This window comes from Verticillium dahliae, genomic scaffold (assembly GCF_000150675.1).
Source record: "Verticillium dahliae VdLs.17 supercont1.22 genomic scaffold, whole genome shotgun sequence".
Classification (NCBI taxonomy): domain Eukaryota; kingdom Fungi; phylum Ascomycota; class Sordariomycetes; order Glomerellales; family Plectosphaerellaceae; genus Verticillium; species Verticillium dahliae.
Genome location: NW_009276918.1, coordinates 423663 through 443231, shown reverse-complemented (window position 1 = coordinate 443231; position 19569 = coordinate 423663). Strand labels below are relative to the sequence as shown.

General features: G+C 55.7%; 4 protein-coding genes across 4 annotated transcripts; 3 read left to right on the top strand and 1 right to left on the bottom strand.

The window, feature by feature from the left end:
- Positions 1 to 960: 960 nt before the first annotated feature.
- Positions 961 to 2783, top strand: VDAG_08802 (aldehyde dehydrogenase; the record flags this gene model as incomplete). The annotated part of the gene is made up of 4 exons (XM_009651119.1): positions 961 to 1082; positions 1136 to 1337; positions 1400 to 2227; positions 2319 to 2783. The coding sequence occupies 4 exons, from the start codon at positions 961 to 963 to the stop codon at positions 2652 to 2654; spliced, it is 1488 nt and encodes a 495-aa protein (XP_009649414.1). The 3' UTR covers positions 2655 to 2783.
- A 1490-nt stretch (positions 2784 to 4273) lies between these two features.
- Positions 4274 to 6123, top strand: VDAG_08801 (cation efflux family protein; the record flags this gene model as incomplete). The annotated part of the gene is made up of 2 exons (XM_009651118.1): positions 4274 to 5825; positions 5909 to 6123. 2 exons carry the CDS (start codon positions 4274 to 4276, stop codon positions 6121 to 6123), a joined length of 1767 nt encoding a protein of 588 aa, XP_009649413.1.
- A 220-nt stretch (positions 6124 to 6343) lies between these two features.
- Positions 6344 to 12552, bottom strand: VDAG_08800 (phosphatidylinositol 4-kinase STT4; the record flags this gene model as incomplete). Its single annotated transcript, XM_009651117.1, has 8 exons — positions 6344 to 7636; positions 7687 to 7974; positions 8024 to 8230; positions 8283 to 8907; positions 8959 to 9771; positions 9994 to 10661; positions 10720 to 12321; positions 12373 to 12552. 8 exons carry the CDS (start codon positions 12550 to 12552, stop codon positions 6440 to 6442), a joined length of 5580 nt encoding a protein of 1859 aa, XP_009649412.1. The 3' UTR covers positions 6344 to 6439.
- A 285-nt stretch (positions 12553 to 12837) lies between these two features.
- VDAG_08799 (proteasome component C5) lies at positions 12838 to 13787 on the top strand (the record flags this gene model as incomplete). The annotated part of the gene is made up of 2 exons (XM_009651116.1): positions 12838 to 13049; positions 13100 to 13787. The coding sequence occupies exons 1-2, from the start codon at positions 12943 to 12945 to the stop codon at positions 13785 to 13787; spliced, it is 795 nt and encodes a 264-aa protein (XP_009649411.1). The 5' UTR covers positions 12838 to 12942.
- Between the last annotated feature and the right edge of the window lie 5782 nt (positions 13788 to 19569).

The following is a 19569-nucleotide window of genomic DNA, read 5'->3' as shown; positions in this document are numbered from 1 at the left end:
AAAATGAAACTTCGGTACAGCGCTCTTTTCGGTTCAGCTTTCATGCCTGGGCTGGGAGCGAATCATGGGGAGGTCGTTTCTCCGTATTCAATCTCGAAAAGGGGAGCTCCGGCTTCTCTCCTCAGCAACTGTCGTTTGGCCCATAGATTCGAAATATTGCATTGGGTTCTTTATTCATGCGGTTCTCCCCAGACGGTGAACTACAAGCAGGCATTTGGCACGCAGTGCAAATGAAGCCGAAAGTATGAGATCCCTTACTCGGCTGGGACGAGTGGTTATTGCCAGTCAGTTCGATCACCATGTGTCCGTACAGAGAAATGGACATCTACTTCTGTCCAGGACGCGTGGCATCATATGGCTCCTTATACGAAAGAAGAATCACAGCAAGATGGACTTCAAGCAAGAAAACAGAGACCACATATTCATGACACCGCCTCAAAGAGCCCGCAACTCGACATTTGCACCTGCGTCCAGAGCGTGAGCAGTCAGAAACATTGTGGCATGCAAAGCATCCAGATTGACAAACAATGACGACAGCATCTTACTCATCTCGACCATTTCGTCAGCATGGGGTCGTACTCCTCTGGAGCGTGCTGTTATCAAACGCTGTCGTACAAGGTGTAGCCCCTCCTCGAAGTAGCAGGCCAACGAGCGCACCATGAGGTAGTACGCAAGCTACCCCGCGTATCTCCACAAAGCACCACCACCTCCAGCTTTCCAGTCACCTCGGCCAAGTCGAACATCTGTCACCCGCGCCCTGAAATAGTACATACCCGACAAGGAGTCCTTTGGTTTTCTAACCCCTCTTCACCAGATCGTTTCGTGGAATAGCCGCAATTGTCTTGTTCTTGTGTCTTCTCGCCGTCTACACTTATCACCCTTTTGCTCCCAGGTAGATATCTTATCTAGCTACACCCCGCATCAGACGTCGTCCCCTTCACGCCTCGCGGCACGCTTATCATGGCGTCCTCAACACCGATCACTCTGCCGAACGGCCGCAAGTACGAGCAACCTACAGGCCTCTTCATCGACAACCAGTTTGTTCCAGCCTCCGGCGATGAGTTTGCCATTACCAACCCCGTGTAGGTCGCTTGTCTTTGGTCACGCGGCGTCTGGCTGCTCACATGGCCTTCAGGACCGAAGTAGAAGTGCTCAAATTGAAGGGCGCCTCAGTGGAAGACGTCGACAAGGCTGTCGCCGCGGCGCGCAGAGCCTTCAGCGGCGAATGGTCCGACCTAGCTGCCGTCGACAGGGGCGCGTTCCTATACAGACTCGCCGAGCTCATCGACCGCGACCGAGAGCTGATTGCCGCCATTGACGCCTACGACAATGGCAAGGTACGTTGAGTCTGCCCGTTTTGCCCGCAGCCGTGCTGAGACACCCGGCCCCCGCTCCGCAGCCGTACAGTGCCGCCTTGGCCGGCGACCTCGACGAGTCCTACAACGTCTTCCGATACTACGCCGGCGCCGCCGACAAAATCACGGGCCGCACCATCGAGACGGCCCCCACCAAGCTGGCGTACGTCCTGCAGGAGCCCCTTGGCGTCTGCGCCCAGATCATCCCCTGGAACTTCCCCTTTATGATGCTCGCATGGAAGGTCGCCCCGGCTCTGGCCTGCGGCAACACGGTCGTGCTGAAGCCTGCCGAGCAGACGCCCCTGTCGGCGCTTTACTTTGGCAACCTCGTCATCGAGGCTGGCCTGCCCGCTGGCGTTGTCAACATCCTGCCTGGTTTGGGGCCTGTCGCGGGCAAGGCTCTTGCCGGACACATGGATGTCGACAAGGTGGCCTTTACAGGGAGCACCAACACGGGTCGTGCCGTGATGAAGGAGGCTTCGAACAACCTGAAGAACATCACCCTCGAGTGCGGCGGCAAGAGTCCGTCCATTGTCTTTGAGGATGCTGAGCTCGACCAGGCCGTCAAGTGGTGTCACTTTGGCATCATGGACAACAAGGGCGAGGTTTGCACGTCGACGTCGAGGATCTACGTCCACGAGGCCATCTATGACGCATTCCTCGACAAGTTCATCGAGGTCACCAAGGAAAACGCGAAGCTCGGCGACGCCTTTGACGAGCAGGTGGTGCAGGGCCCTCAGGTGTCCAAGGCGCAGTTCGACAGAGTCATATCGTACATTGAGGAGGGCAAGAAGGCTGGAGCCCGACTCCTGTACGGCGGCAGCAGGCACGCTGAGAAGGGATACTTCCTGGAGCCCACCATCTTTGCTGATGTAAGTGCCGTGACGAGGCTGCTTCATACACAACCGAGCGCATGCCTGTCTAGACATGAATCTGGAGAGAGGAGCTAAGTACTAGACACAGACCACCGAGGACATGCGCATCGTCAAGGAGGAAATCTTCGGCCCCGTAGTGGTCATCTCCAAATTCAGCAGCGATGCCGAGGTCATTGCCAAGGCCAACGATACGTCGTATGGCCTCGCAGCAGCTCTGTTCACCCAAAAGATCGGCCGCGCACACAAGGTCGCGCGCAAGCTGCAGGCGGGCATGGTGTGGATCAACTCGTCGGGCGATTCACACTTTGGCATCCCCTTTGGCGGATATAAGTCTTCCGGCATCGGACGAGAGTTGGGACAGTACGCGCTCGACGCGTACACGCAGAGCAAGGCCGTGCACGTCAACCTTGGCGTCGAGCTGTAGGCGGAGATTAGTATTGCTGGGGAGAGTATGTCTGCTCATGCTGGATAGGGCATGTTTGCAGGATGCTTTGTGGATAAGTGTGATAGTAGTCCAAAGCCTAGCATCTTCAAGGTACCTAGTATCGATTCATCCGAGGTTGCGATCTCGTGTCGATTGGCGTGCTCTGTCGAGCTGTCGCAACCCTTTCCATGATACAGTCTGGCGCTGATGCTTTCACTGGGAGACGGTGCCGAACGCCGTTAGACGTGTCTCGGTGCTATCCTTCTGACTCGGTTGGAAGATGGAATTTGGAAGTATGTTCGACTTGGGACGGACACTGAGGGTTCGCATTGTCTTTCCAACAGAGAAGGGTCCGTAGAATAAGCACGGTCCTGGGCAACATCTCTGATGGAAGTGTCAAGTCAAGACTCCGAGGGTGCTGCTCGGGAGGTGATGGCCTCAGGTCTCGAACTTGATCTTGTAGTCCGTCGAGTTACAGTGGGGTCTTACTCCTGGGCATGTATATCGTGTCTACACACGAGCCTTCCGTCATCCTCTCAGGGACCCTCAGGATGGGCGTGACAATGGCCTTTCCGATAGAATAAGCAGTTGAGCAACTCTTAAGCTTTAGTTTGATCTGCAGGGGTCGCTCACAGCCAAGACAATCAAACACCGTCCAGGTAGTTTCCGAAACTCAAAGCGGAGTTGAAAATAAAAAACACCACGCAAGGACCCCGAGGGAATGGATCCATCGACCCGAAACCACCGTGACCGAGCATTCGCGCCGTGTCTGTGTGTTGGTCAGGAGGACGGGGCTTTGGAAGATGGCCGCGGCAGCCGCCGGATCAGCCATGTGATATGAGGTAGCACACCGAGCGGGGTCATTGACTCGAGGGTTGGTTGAAGGCCTGGTGATGTACGGGATGCACGGGGGGACGGCAGAAGGCTGCGGTGGTAGTTACCTTGATGATACGTGGATGGCAACTGCTGTGGAGGTGCGGCAGCAGCTGCACGACAGCTGAGTCAGGAGGGGAAGGGTACTTTGTAGGAGGGCAAGAAGGGCACGAAGGGAAGGGACGGGGCGGGATTGGTTGGACCTGAGGCGAGCGGTGACGTGAATCAGGGGTCCAAGAAAGAGCGACGGGAGCTCGCAGCTGCACGTTCAGTTGCAGTGGGTGAGGTGAAGCTTCCCCTCACAGCTCTCAGGGCCCCCCCTTCCCCTTCTCCCTTGCCAACAAAGGCAGGCAAGCAGGCAAGGCAGGCAAGGCAGGCACCACCCCTCCATCGAGCTGGGCGGGGTCCCAATTGACACAGCCCATTCGTCGTGGGGCAGGTGGCCCCTGCAAGACCAGCGAGGGAGCTCGAATCGAAAAAAACCGACAAAACCTGCCCTCCTCGTACCCAGACCCGGCTACACTCGCTCCTACACCCGTTTACCCTCTCTACGAGCTGCCCAAGCTGTTCAGAGCTGCCCAAGCTGTTCAGAGCTGCCCCAAAACGACCCAAAACTGTCTTCCCCAAGAGACACTAAGGCCTTGCTGTATCCAGCCTCTATTAAGCTTATTTTCACCAATTGCGTCAGACACGACATATCAGATTCGACCCGAAGCCCATTCCACGCGCTTCAGAGGCCACCCGCCATGGGGTCCTCGCGAGCTTCATCCACCACACGCGCCGTCCACGCCGAGACAGACTCATACCCGTACCCCCTCCACACTCGTGGCAACGGCACCTTGGCCACGCTCATTCGCAACCGCTCCACTGCCAGCATCCGCGATGGTCATCCTCAGTCGCCTCGCCTGCACAGAGGCTTCCACCTGCCGAGCGATGACGAGGACGACGAGTCGGACGCATCGCGGCTGCTGCCTCACAGGAACTCGGACGATGGCGGCCGACCGCGTCGCCCGACGGCCGAGGAGCGCCGCCTGAGCCAGATGATATTCAGCCCTCAGATGAGGAGCATGCGTCTCATCGGCAACAGCAACCCCCGTTATCAATGGGATCGTTACTGGAAGACCCAGGAGCAGCTCAGGGCCATGACCAAGCCGCTGCGCGAATATTACGAGCGCAACAACGACCTCATCCGCATGTACCTCTACATCGACCAGCTCCTCGACTCCTCCGTGCCTCATGATCTTCTCAACGAGTACTCCGAGTCCCTCGATGCTTCTGCCTTTCGTCCTGTCGACGTCCCGGGCACCATTTCCGAGGAGTCGCCCACGCCTCTCTCTTCTTCTCTCTCTGCAGCTGGCCAGCTCGGAGCCGACCCCTCGGGGACACCCACCACGCAGCTCGGCAGTAGTGCCGACGTGAGCACGAGCGCCGACCTCACGTCCGCCGACAGCGCTACCAATATCAACGGCAAGAAGCTGCCGCGCCGCAACCCCAAGGACATCTTCAAGCCCACCGAGTCGACACCGCTCCTCGGCGGTATTAACGATCGCGACGAGGCCCTTTACGACGAGGAGGAGGCCCGTCCCGTTGCCGCCGACAGTGATGACTACCCCAAGCCCGAGATTCCCTGGCTCGAGGACTCCGACCTCGACAGCAGCGACCCCATTGTGACCTTGGCCATCTGGGTCAACTTCCTTGCCAATGCCATTCTTCTGCTTGGCAAAGTCGTTGTTGTCCTCTCCGTTCCCTCAGTCTCCGTCCTCGCTTCTCTCGTCGATGCCATCCTCGACTTCCTCAGTACCGCCATTGTCTGGACTACCACTCGGCTTATCGCCGCCAGCCAGAACGATCAGCATCGATACCCTGTCGGCCGCCGCCGTCTCGAGCCCATCGGCGTCCTCGTCTTCTCCATCGTCATGGTCGTCTCCTTCACCCAGGTCGCTCTCGCCGCTATCCAGAAGCTTGCCTCCCCCGACCGCACCATCATCGAGCTTGGCATTCCCGCCATCGCCATTATGGTGGGTACAGTCGTCATCAAGGGCGCCTGCTGGCTCTGGTGCCGCATGGTCAAGAACTCTTCCGTCCGTGCCCTGGCCGACGATGCCATGACCGACGTGATTTTCAACACCGGCTCCATCTTCTTCCCCATTGTCGGCTTCTACGCCAAGATTTGGTGGTTCGACGCACTTGGCGGCCTGCTTCTGTCCCTTGTCGTCATCCTCAACTGGAGTCAGACCTCCATGCATCACGTCCGCAACCTGACGGGTTTCTCTGCCACGTCCGACGAGCGGAACTTGCGTATGTCTCTTCCTGATTTCCCCTCTCAGCGGCGGTGATGCTAACGACGACAGTCCTCTACCTGACGATGCGTTTCTCCACAGCGGTCAAGCAGATCCAGAACCTCCGTGCCTACCACGCCGGCGACAAGCTGTTCGTCGAGGTCGACATAGTTCTCTCCGCCAACATGCCCCTCAAAGACAGCCACGACCTCAGCGAGGTCATCACATACTTCCTCGAGTCGGTGCCCATCGTTGACCGTGCTTTCGTGCACGTCGACTACGCCACCTACAACCTCCAGACACACATTAACAAATAATCCTCCAACATGTATCCAAACCGTCTCCTACTTTTGATTTCGATTTGTATTTTCCCTTGCAAAATGGAAGCATATACATACCCAGGCCTTGCGGTATCACAGGACCGCCTGCCGGGGTAGCAGCGGGAAAGGTGGCGGGGTAGTCTCATTTTGTTCAACAAGCGGCGTTGTTTCATAGATGGTTCTGCACAGGCGTGTGCGCCATGGGGCCACAAATTTTCAGGATAAGTCGAGGCTGTAGGCATACCATCTAAATATGTATTGTAGTAAATGCAGTGTAAGCCGCACATGAAACCATGTCCATCCATCTCCTCCATCAGTAGGGAATCCCGTTGGTCAGCAGCTGGAACTGGTCGTATACACCCGTCGAGTAGCTGCCGGCGCTCTTCTTGATGAGGTCCTTCATAAACTCGGCCGCCTCGCGCTCGCTCTTCTCGAGCACGAACCGCTGCTTAAAGTGCTTGACCGTCTCGGGCTTGAAGCACGGCAGCCCGCTGTCCATCATGAGCAGGACGATCTGGCTGAGCTTCTCACAGTACTGCCGGCTCGCGAGGAAGGACTTGACCGTCAGTTCCTCGAACCACTTGAAGGCCTGGTGGTCGGCGCCGCCCATGACGGCCATCATCTCGGTGGTCAGCTTGAAGGGGGCACGCTCAAACTTGATGCCGCCCGGCGCAATGTCAAAGCAGAAGCCGAAATCAATGTGCAGGATGTGGCCCGCGTCGTCGATCATAATGTTGCCGTTGTGGCGGTCCTTGAACTGCAGGAGGAACGAGATGACGGAGTAGGCCGCCATGCTCTTGACGAAGTTGGTGCGCGCCTTTTGGTAGCGGAGCGAGTCCTCGTTGCCGTACTTGGAGATGAAGTAGTCGTACAGACCGTTGACTGCCTCGCGGCCAAGCATGTCGCGCGACACCGAATTGGGGAGCACCTCAATGACACCGCAACCCGGCGCCGTCGCTGTGACGCGGTTGGGGAACACATAGACGTCGAGGCCCACGCTCTGGAAGATGCCTCGAAATGCGGCGATCATCTGCAGCGCGAGAACATCCTGTCGGCAATCGTCGCCGACCTTGAAAATGACCGACTGCCACACTTCGACTGTCTGGCTGTCCTGGTGTTGAGCAGCTTGCTTGCCAACCTCTTCGACCAATTCTTCGCCATCAACGGCAATGGACTTCTTCGCTTTCTTGACACGGAAAGTTGCCATGTACGGCGCCTTGGCATGGCTCTGCAGGGGTTTGCCCGACTTGCGGTCGATGCCAATGACAACGCCATCTGAGCTGATGGGCAAGTACACGCCCACGTCTACCTTGATCTTGCGGAGCTCCTCCTCGATCTTCTGCGCCTTCTCCGGCTTCGGCCGGCTGATGAATGGCTTAAGCTTGCCCGATATACTGGTCACCTCATCGAAGAAGGCAAACTCGCGCAGGTAAAAGTCGCGGTCAGCGTCACTGAAGTTGGCCACCATCTTCTCCTGAACCGTGTCCAGGGTGGGTTTGATGGCATCAGGCTGCATCATGTTAGTCCAATCTTTTGCATGCGCACAAACAAAAGTCTTACAATGGTGCCGCTATCGTCCTTGTAGGCGTTCGCCTTCATATTCCAAATGATCTGATGAGCGAATAGTTGAGAGAACTTTGCAGTCTCCAGAATATACCGCTCAACGTAACCCAGAGCATCGTAGCGAAGTGCCTGTACAATCTGAGGAATGTAGAAGAAGGTAACCTCGCTCGAGTGAGACTCAAGTGCCTTCATGGCGTATTGAGTCAAGTATGGGTTGCTGCGATAGGTAGGGGAGAAATAGGTGGCTGCCGTGATCGGATTCACCGGTGCCCAGAGAAGCAGGTACTGTGATTCATGTGAGCCAGGTTTTAAAATCAAAACGGGCAAAACTAACCTTGAGCTGGAAGCTGACATCGTTCGGCAATGTACCACCCAAGAGAATAGGGAGTGCCTCAGGTTCAGACACCGCTTTGGCTGGAAAATTGAGGAGAAGCCAGCGCACTTCCTGATGCAGACGAGGAATCTGAAACCTTGACACAAGTTCAATGGCGATGGACGGATCCTCTGCCCATGCTGTTCTGACTAAAGGAACCAAAGAGTTCTAGATGTTGTCAGTGCATTTTCTTCGGCAACAAATTCAATGTCACGCTTACCTCGAGCGCCGTCTTTGGCGCAGCATGACTCAGGGTGTGTGCTTTGTGTGGCTCAAGCGGATGAACCCAGACAGAGAGTCGCGTGTGCTCGTTCTCAATCAGTAGCAACAATAGCTGCGTCTTAGCCTTGAGCGACTTGAGGTTGCCTCCGGCCGGAGCACCAATAGCATCAACCTGCTTCAAGGAGACGACAACGTCAGACAGCAATCGAAGTTCAGTCTTCAGCTGGAGGATGTTGCTGCCAAAGGACCAACGCGGCGCGGCCCTGAACCAGCTCAGTCCGGCTGATAGCAACTTTTCTTTCAGACGCCCCAGGGCCACTGCCCCAATGGTTGTGCAGACGCGGATGACCTTTAATCCGAAAAGGACAATCTGATATCTCAACTCGCGGGCCACCGGGTGCGGTGTTGCTGTAAGAATGGCATCAAGGGTGATATCGAGAATTCGCAAAAAGATCTTCTGGACATCGGGGCTGCCAAGGCGCGTAGCGTTGAAGTGGCTGGCGAAAAACTGCATCAGGCGCATGTGCGGCGACAACAGATTATGGACGTGGTGTCTCTGTTTGGCAATGCCTTCGAGATCGCTTGGCGCCGATTCTCCGCGCAGGAAGAAGGGGTCAGGATGACTGTAACGAGTTAGCTGGCAGACCAGCCAAGCTGGATGTGTTAAGACTTACGTGACGGTTCGACTGAAGAGCCCGAGCCTTCGCTGGATGGAAAGCTCCCACTGCTGGGCAATCTCAGAAAGGAGACGGGGCTCGAGACGGGGATTCTCGTTCATGACACCAAGCCACAGCGAAACACCGAGTTTGGTGGATTCCTTCGTAAACATGGCAAAAGGAATGCTGACCAAGTAGTGAACGACATCAGACTCATCGCGACTGCTACGACAGAGCAAAGCGGCAGCTCGTCGAAGTATATCCCTAACCTCGGAAAGTGGAGTTGACTTCTTGCTCCGGAGCCGCGCTTCAACGTGGGCAAGGGCGGTGGCCGCATTGTTGCTCTCCGAGGCGGATGACACTGAGGACTGCACAAAGGAGGCCCTACGGTTCAAGTGCATGAAACTCACCAGTTCAGTGCCGCGATCAGGTAGAGTTTCTCCGTAGCGGTACTCTTGACGCGTCGTGTATTGTGCGACAAAGTCTGAAGCCGTGTTGATGTTGCAGGCTCCCACCAAGTCCAAAGACTGCAACCTCTGGTCTGTGGAGGGAATGACGGAGGACATTTCAAGTGCAAACGAGCGACCTAGGGAAATGTGGCCGTACGCGCCCTCGTCATTGAATTCTGACAGGTATGTCTGGAGTTGGCCCTTTACGTCCAATGGGGCAAGGCCAATGACTCCCGAAACCCAAGCCTTAGCCTTGCGGTGGAGATTGTCGAGAGTCTTACGCCGGAAGTCATAGTCATCGGAGACCTCAACGGAGACGCCGCCAAGTGTCGAAGTAAAACAGGAGCGGGGAGCGTAAAGGTCTGTTTCGGCCTCGAGACAGCTGGTCCACATAAGGGAAAGTAGCTCCAACAGAGCAAAGAGTGAAGTTCGGTGACAAAGCGCTGAAGGAACATCTCTGATGATACGATCAGCGTAAGTAAATGCCGCTTGCTGCACACGCTCGATCCGGTGACAACAATTGCAAAGTACCGCGGCGAGTTGTGATGCCGCAAAGGGTGCCGAAAAACTCGAGTCTTGGCCCCCGAGGGTCTTCCGCAGATACTTTTCAAGCACCGCAGTGGCAATACCCTCCATCGTGCTGCTGACGTCTCCGCGGCGCATGCTGGGCTCCAGGAAATAAGAGAGTACCTTCGTGCAGTCGCCAGAGTCTGCTCGGAGGCTCTCCACTAGGTACGCCGACTGCAAGAAAATGACCTTCCGATAGCTAAGGCCCTTGATCTCCTGATCCTTTGAGGGCACCAAGTCACTCAGATGCTTCCTCTTTGCTGTCTCCCGCTCCGAGCTCATGCCACGGCGCAGCACAGTGTTTAGCTCAATGTCACTCTCGATCTGCTCTCCTCTCTGTTCAGCAACAAGTGGCGGAGAGTGGATGGCCATGAGTCGCAGCTCGTCCTGGTACTGTATTCCGAGGTCTGATTGAACGGTGAATCCATGGACAACAAGGTTAAACCATGCGTCTCTAATCAAAGTATGGGACTCATCATCAGTGACATTATTGAATGCGAGATCGTTTGCAGACATAATGACTGCAAGAGGTCGCAGTAACTGTGCAATCTCCTGTGCCGCAAGTTGAAGGTCGGCATCTTTCGTTTGCGATTTGTGCACATCACCAATGGAGATGATGCTTTCCAAGAGGTGCTCCCAATATATGTCATATAACGGCGATCCGCGTCGGAGGTGGGTAGAGAGGTGTACCCGGGCTTTCATGACCTTGAGTTTTTGTTAGGGAGTCGCTCAAAACCTGCAGGATGAATGGTATCACACTTACAGCATCCAGGAGGAAGCCCTTATCGCTGGAAACTCCGAGGTGGGAGATCCTCGAGTACATCTTCAACAAAGAGCGGAACTCTAGTTGACCCCCCTTCAATGCCAGTGCCGCGGCGCCAATGATGATTTGAGCATCGACACGAGGGCTTATTTTGTCAATTTTCTGTAGGAGCATGGACTGAGCGAGAGCGGTTATCTTTTGGTCGTTGCATGCAGCCGCAATGCCGCAGACGGCTTGGACCACATTGCCCCAGACAACCGCGGTTTCTTCTTCACCAGTAATTTGAAGAGATATGCTGCTTCCCATGGAATGCCGTCCCGCATAAACGGATGTTGGCCCCTCCTGGCTCAAGTCGTTCATTGTACTGTTGGCAATCGTACGATCTGAGCCGGGGCTCAAAACATTACCTAGGGTGTAGAGTGTTGTGATGACGGCATCCTGTGACAGCTTCCGAAGCACAAATGCCAAACTCTTAGACGCAATGGCGACAGTCTTCGAATCAGGCGCCGTCTGTACAATGAAGCGTGGCAGCAGACGACTGACAGTATTGGCGTAGCTCGGCGTGATTCTGCACGTAATGGCCATTGCCCGAAGCACGACCGAAGCCAAGGTCTCATCAGCCATCTGGAGCGGGTCGGCGAGTGCCTCCTCAAGCCAAGACATGACATTGTCAGAATCAGCGACGTCTTCGTTGATAAGTGAGCAATTGAGATAACTGATCAGGGCAGCGGATTTTACAGCAAAAGCCAGCTCTTGCTCGCCCACGGATCCGAGTCTCACAAAATCGGCACTTGCTTCGAGATAATCCATCTGATTCAATGCCATATTCGCATAACAGTCCAGGGATCGTATATCAACATCGGCAGCACGCGAAGGCTCGGGCTGCTTGGTGCCCGACATGTGGACATCAAGGACATGCGTGCTTCTCAGTGTAGTGGCATCGGTGGTCAGAAGTGAGGTAGCAGCCACAAGAAGCCACATGAAACTCCTCTGCAGAAGCATCGCTCCAAGTGGTCGGCCAATGACAGAATAGTGGCGAAGAGTGCGCTTCCACTCCTTGGTGTGGCGATCTGGCGAGTGCGCATTGCGGATCGTGGAAAAGGCCGTCTCAGCCGCGATGAGAAACGGTTCAGACAGGAGTTCCTTTACTCTTTGAATCAAGGCTAGTCTGCCTCCAGCACGCCAGAAGTCGGCCTGAGCTGCAGCAGCTTCCAGGAAACCCAACAAAGAGATTGCAATCGTGGCCGTCTGGATGGCGTTGTCCAAAGTTGGGCCTTCGGGGGGATCCGCAGACGTAGGTACAATGTTTTCAGCAGCATGACTGCAAGCATTTATGAACGCCCAGAGACTGTCCGAGACTACCTCCTCCAGTGCATCGTAGTTTGTGCCGAGAGACAGCAGGGCTGCGGTGACATTAAATGCCAAGGCCTCCGTAGGAGAGGGATCGATTTTCTTGAAGAACGGCGAGTGAACAAATGCCTGAACGTGAGCTTCGAGTATATAGGGGACAAGCTGATTGGCCAGCTTCTGAGCACTTTGGCTAGTTTTTATTGACGGGGCGGCTTTGCAGAGGGCGAGAAGGACTTCGAATTCGCGAATTGTCTACGTCGAGATAAGCTTTGAAATCAATAAGGGATAAGACAGAGATCCTACCATTGGCACGCGTCCAATAGCGAAAGTCTGACTAGAAGAATAGCCATTAGAGCTTCTGCCATGCGGGGGGCATGCCTTGCATAATCTGTCGAGATCAGATCTGTCGAAAGAGGTAGTCGAGCTGGCGGCAGACAATGCAGCAATCTTCTGCAGTGCCTTCAGCCTGATATCGCGCGACATCTTGAGAGCCAAAACCCTCTCGCGAGGTCTAGATGGACAGACGCTGGGGTTTCGAAATGCAGACGGGGAAATAGCAATGGTACGCCCGACTTGTTTTGCCAGACTGGCAAGCTTGTGAAGCCATCGCGAAGTGACCTCCTGCAGGGTGACGACTGGTGGACTATAGGACTCCACTTTTCTACCTTAGTCATCGTAGCTTCCCCGTAGCTTCCACCTTAGCAAGGCTGCCAGCTTGACGCGTGCTCAGCTTCAACCTCACCTATCGACGCATTAACCCAGACTTATCGAGCAAACGTCCCCAACCTCATCGCAAGCGCTTCCACACCGATCCAGTCACTACATCCAGCACACATAACACCTCCCGACACGCAACTGGTGGGAAACTGCACAATGGCCGCAATGTTCAGCCAAAACCCCCTGATGAACGGGCCCAACTACTCCTTCTCCGATGCCCCCAAGTCCGCACACGGCGAGCACAGAGAGCACCGCTTCAACCCGTAAGACAGGCCCATGACTTGCTGGACTACGTAAAGCTAAGATCTTCAAGATACACCGATAACGGCGGCTCCACGCTCGCCATCGCCGGAGCCGACTTCGCGATCGTGGCCGGTGACACCCGTAGCACATCCGGATACAGCATCAACTCTCGATACTCTCCCAAAGTTTACAAGATTGGCGGCACAACATCTAACCAGGATGATGCGACCATTCTCCTGTCAGTTGTTGGCTTCGCAGCCGATGGCGAGGCTCTCAAGGAGCGCCTGGATGCCATCTGCAAGATCTACCGTTACCGCCACGGCAAGGCCATGAGCGTCACGGCGTGCGCCAAGCGTCTCTCGACGATACTCTACCAGAAGCGCTTCTTCCCGTACTACGTCTACGCCATTCTCGGCGGTCTCGACGAGAAGGGCGTCGGCGCCGTCTTCTCGTACGACCCCGTGGGCAGCTACGAGAGGGAGCAGAGCAGGGCTGGCGGTGCTGCTGCCAGTCTAATCACGCCCTTCCTTGACAATCAGGTCAACTTCAAGAACCAATATGTCCCTGGCAGTGGCGTTGGACACGAGCTGAAGGAGAGGGAAGTGGTGCCCTTGGAGCGCAAGGAGGCCGAGATCTTGGTCAAGGATGCGTTTGATGGCGCAGTGGAGCGTCATATTGAGGTCGGTGACGCGCTGCAGATGATGGTCATTACCAGCAAGGGCATTGAGGAGATTCTGCTACCCCTGAAGAAGGATTAAAGGACCGAGATTTGACGACGTAGGAGACATGGGCAGCGTTGTACAACAGCACGAGGCATGTAGTAAATCAAACGAATAAAGCCAGACGAAGAAAGCGTGCACCTATCAGCAAAACCAACGAGCTTGGGGCATTCAAGTACATCGCACATGGCCATTTGGATCTGTTGAGTATCGAAACGCAAGGCTATGCGGCACACCTCTCGACTGACAGAGGCGAACACATGGCGGTTCCCGGGGCCAACCAAGCACAAGCCCCAAGGTCCCACGGATGCAGAAGTGTCGATCCTGGTCGAATTCCTCGTCAAGTAAGGTAGTCAGGTTGCGAATTTTCATTCAATACTTCTTAGTCGCATCAACAGCTGCAAAGGAGGTTGTGGAGACAGCCCTCACAACATTAGCAGACTGACAAGTACAGGGGCATCTTCCCAGGGGTTTGCACTCGGCTACACTCATTCCGTGCGGACCATCTGCAACCGTGGAAGGAAGCAAAGAACATGAAAGTCTACTGGCTCGATTACCCTGCATATGAGGTGCTCAGCCTACAAGGGCAGGCTTACAACAGCTCATTGGTCCCCATCTTGCCGGGCTAACACGTTTGTCCTGTGGGAATGCCCTCCTCGCAGGCTCACGGAGTCCTCCAGCCCTCGCATCCACTGTCTGCGGCTCTACGTGCCCTTACATCCCTTTGCGCCGTAATTACAAGGCTCCCTGTCCGGACGAATCCGAAGCCATGGCCTGCCTTCTCCTGGAGCGTGCATTGGACCAGGCAGGGCGCATGAAGGGGAGTAGCCAGCATTAGTCTCAATGAAGGGCCCGGCAGTCTGGCTCGAACACATCATTGGGCGCTGGATCATGCTGCATGTAATGATAGACTCCGCTCGCACTCGCCGGCTCAAAAAGCAGAGTCACTTTGCCCGTCATCCACCTCTTTCCATGAATGCCATGCGAGCCTCTGTGTGCTGACCCATTCATCTGCCGGCTCGTCATCAAGCATAGCTGGTCAAAGTATACGCCGGTATGCTGTCAAAGTACCCGGGGCCTCATTCACATGATGCTCCCAGACCAGTGAATTTGACAGCCTCACCCTTCCTAAGCCGAATCCACGCGAGTAGGCGTTGCCGAAGCTAAAATAAGAGTTTCTCGCCACGTCGGTAAACCTGCCCAGGTTCCAGGTTCCTCGAGCACTGGAAAATTCGTCACCCATCGTATGTTTTGGACAAAAACTGAAGGTAGAGTTGTCGATCTTCTTGCCGCTTCGTCGTCAGACGGGTTGATGGCCCTGTCGAGGCTGTGAGCGACCGCCACAGGCTTGTATACCCCACCTTGAATACCAAGACACGCTGTGGATTCCGGCCGCCACTCGACTTGGGGTCCCGTGTGGCTGTGCTGCAGCGGCACAGGGGCCGAAGAGGCGAACTGGAGCCTTGAATCACCAGGTCGGGAACCACATGGTCCTAACTTGAGGCGCGAGCCAGGGATCCCGGGGCCACCAGAAACCTCTATGCTGAAGCTCAGGTGTTTGTCATTGCTGACAGCTGTTCTTCTCACCTGTAGAGACTCGTTCATGAAGCTACATGTACCTAGTGTGGAGAGCTTTTTCGCCCACTCAGGTCAAGGTACGGCAAAGCCGTTTCCCTAACGTAAGGGTCCGAGTTCTTGATGAGCAATGGCTCATCGCCAGAGCCGCGTGTGTTTCTCGACTAGGTAGGCAGGCCTGCTGAGTTGGCAACCCTGAATCATTGTCGCCGGCCCAATGTGTTATATTGAGGTACAGGTACCTACTTTATTACCTCTTCAAGTTTGTGTGCGCAACTGCCGGAGTGATTCGGTCATGCTATTGGTGCACTGGACCAAGATGGCTGCCAATAGAAATTTACACAACTGGCCGCTGGCGACCGACACCCGCAGCCCCCCGTCAGCTGCACAGGGATTTTGCCATTCACCATTTCATCATTCCACGGGATTTTGGCGTGGGTCCGAACCTTTTCGTCGAACGACGGCTCCCAGAAGTATAGAAGATCAGGAGCGTAAAGGTCAATGATCGGCAGCCGTCGGCCTGGGCCCCGCGCACCAAGTGGCAAAACTGACCAGACGTGCCGAGCATTTCGCGCAATCCGCTCAGTGGTTCGCTTTCATTTGAAATTCTTGATGTCCACACGGCTTTGAAGGGGCCGCGCACGCATTTTGATCTGTACGTTGTAGGAGAAGCACCGAGAGAAGTCACTTGGCTCAGGGCAGCTGCCGAAAGGCCGCCATGCCGCTCTAGTAAAGGGCAGCTTTTCCGGAATGTATCTGCCGGAGTAAATGCTCCGGCCCGAGCTGGACAACGCCAGTGCCCCTCGGAAATTGGATCGCTCAGGGTCACTCATACGTGGAGCGCAAGACCAAAATTCCAGCCTCAGACTTCTTGCAGTATGCAGGTAGTGGAATGAACGTGAGCGCCAACGCATGGCCTCAATCGTTTCCTTTTTGTGGTCAGCTTACAGCTGCACTAGGTCACTTTATCAGTTCATTTTGCTCGATGAACAAGCGGGCGTCGCATGCTGAGGTGCGGTGCCTGTGTTCTAGTTGTGGTATCGTGCTAACGCCGTCGAAGGGTCCGAGCCTCGGAAGATGGGGAAAAGGGACTTCGTCAACGAGAATCGAGAAAATGCCACAATCCCATGGTTGGCAAACCCGAAGCCAGGCTCCAGTGCCAGTCTAGCCTCCACACCACACCCACTCACTCCCCGACTCGCCCACCTCCCCATGACCAGCACCGGCGTCAACGAGCTGGGTTTGGCAGTGGCAACATGCCTTGATTGGGATAGCAAGAAGTGTCATCCGAGCCTGTCCAGAAGCTGGTCCATGGCCGTCTACACTCCACCCAACACAACCGTTGCCATGCAGTTCTTCGGCTCGTCGCCACGCACAGCTCAGGACACACTGGAAGCCAAGCCCACTCCTAAGGTGTGGCGAGAGGGGGGAGGGGGGTGTGATTACGGATCGAACCCTGAAGACCGTTCGAGTGCTCATCCCTGTCGAATGTTTCCCATTCAAATCCACCGATTTGGTCTCGTACGGGAAGCCCTTTCATCGAAGTCACATTGATCTAGCTAGCCACTGGGGCCGATAAGCAGCAACTGACTGCAGCTGGAGCGGAGGGCCACCTTTTGATGAGATGGTTTCTTCTTCGAGTCGGTTCGATGCATCCGCGCAGCGACGGGAAGGCGCATCGTGATCGCCCAACAGGTACAGCCTGAGTCTAGGTCGCGGTCTTTCAGCATGGGGGTTCGAGCAGTGCAATGGGTAAGGGAAGCGCTCGGGCGGTCAGCGGTCTGGACCACGAGCGGCCTTGCTCGCATGGTTCCCTCCGCCCAGCGAGACGTGTCCCTGGGGATCGAGCGACAATTATCGGACTACATCCATTGCATGTGCAAGCTCCTGACCGATGAGCATCGCCGCCGACTCTTATCCGGAGATCGCGGCATCAATCCTGGCTCCGGCCACGATGGCCGTTTTTCTCTGAGAGAGTGGAAGGAGGGCCAAAAGGGCCCAAGAGGGGTCACAGGCTTGGAACGGCGCGGGTGAACTCTGAACTCCTCTTTGAAATGCCAAGGGTTTCCGGGAGTGCTTTGATGGTTGTTTGTTGCATTCGCCATCGATCGAACGACGGAGATGGGCCTGGAAAACACCTAGCTAGGTAGGTAGTCTGAAGCAGAAATTATCCCAAAGCTCAATAAGATCCCAAGGCGCCGGATTGGCTTCGGCCAGGCACGCGGACGCTTTGTCCTTGCCAAAGGCTGTTACGATTGTATCCAATCTGGTTGCGCTCTTCGCAACCCCGTCATACACTAACAAGCTCGAGAGAGAAAGACCCTTGATGACAGGCGTGGCGATTGCGGGATGATGGCATACGCCGGGCAAACCATCCGGTGTAGCCATAGACCTTTGACAGATAGTCAGGAGCGGATGGACTGCAGATCAAGTCGGTTCCTGTTGGATGACCGACCGTTGACGTGGTGCTCCGGGGGACATTTCCGATGATGAAAGTATGCGTCGGGTTGGGCGATCATGCTGGGTTGAGCTGTTCTCTCGTCCAGGTTGGTGTTGTACCCGGGCAGCGCTGGTGGAGAAAAGGAGGGCCAAGGCAGGAAGAGCAAAGAGGAAACGGAAAGTGACCCGAACGGGGCACTTGGCAAGGGCTCAGGAACTTCACTCGAGGACCTCAGCCACGTCGCCGCCACCTGAGGCCCATTGAAGCAGGAGCTAGTGCTCCTGGCCCCCGGTTCGCCCTATATCCACCCCCTGTATCAATGGGCACATGTGATGCGGTCACGCCCCCTATTCCGCTCTCCTCCCATCCCATCCCATCCCATCCCCGCCCTTGTACCCCTTGCACGCCCCTCTCCCCTTCGGCTTCCCGCATCTTGAAGTACACCCACCTTCATTCATTACCACCGTGTACACGAACGACCCCTGCTTTCTCGTGTGCCGTCTCCAGACTCTGATTTAGACGCCATTGCTGAATCCACTTTGGCCTCCAATGTCTCCAAATGGTCTCCAACTTTCTCTTGCTCCATTCAAGGTCGACTAGTCTCTCTAAATGGATCTCCAGACAGCACCACGGATCGGCCACCTGCGAAGACGGTATTGTCCGTGGCAGCAACTCACGCGGGGCTATGTTCGGACCTGATCGACAGAGTCTCTCTACGTACATCCTCTTGATCCTGTCGTTGCGCCTCCTGTCCTCTCGCCCACCCCTGGTCCACGCACCGCGCTCAGGCCAGGCTGACAAGTTGACAGTCGACTTGAGGCTGCCGGGATCAGCACCATGACCCCGTTCTGAGCAACAGCTCCAGTGGCAGCTCGAATCCTATTGTACGACATGGGGCATGCACATCTTTGGGACATGTGGTCTATCGGGCTAGCAGGCTAGCTCCCTGCCCCCTCTTGGCGATGGCCGGGATCGATGGCTGGCCCCAAGTTTTAACCATTGGACCCCTTGCCCTCTCTCACTCATCAATCAGTAGGTTGAGAAAGTCCCGGTCCTGGGCTCCGGACCCAGACACACGCGCAGACCTAGATGCAGACCCGAGCAGCGACCTGGACACAGACACCGGGGACAGGCGAGACGGGGGGAGGGGGTTCCTTCCCTGTCCTCGACAACGGCAAGCCCACCAAGCCCTACAGCCGCTGGGTGTGCTTGGGTTTTGGCCACTCGCTCCACGGCACCCTGTCAACCCCATCAACCTCATCGCCTCGTTGTCCCTCACATACACTGTTTCTTGCTCTTTTCTCTTGCACCTGGCAAGGCTGTGTGTTCTCTCTAACCGGCCCCCAGCTGCTCGGCCTCTCCAGCCCTATCCCTGTCTCCCGTCGACCAGGGCCCAGTACGCTAGAATCAACGGCGCGGGAGGCGAATCCTCTCGGTACCCGCCATCTCGTCCGCTACTTCGCGTATCCTGCCCCGAGCGAGTTTGCTGAACTTGTGGCTCTTCTCTCAAGTCCAGCCGCCGAGTGTTCTTGCATGCTCTCGTTTGGTTTGTCAATTTGTCACTTCCGTTCACCTCTGCTCTTGGTTGTGGTCATCCAAGTGTATATTCCTCTCTGTTTGACTCTACTCTTTGATTCCTCATCTGAATCCTCTTTCTGTTGCGCAACTGTTATTCACCAACTCGCCTCGTCTCGCCTTCGATCATCTTTCAGCTTGGGCGCATAAACGTTTGACGAGCCGCGCTGTCTGTGGCCTCAGCTTGGGCGCCTACACGTTTGACGAGCCGCGCTGTCTGTGGCCTCCCTC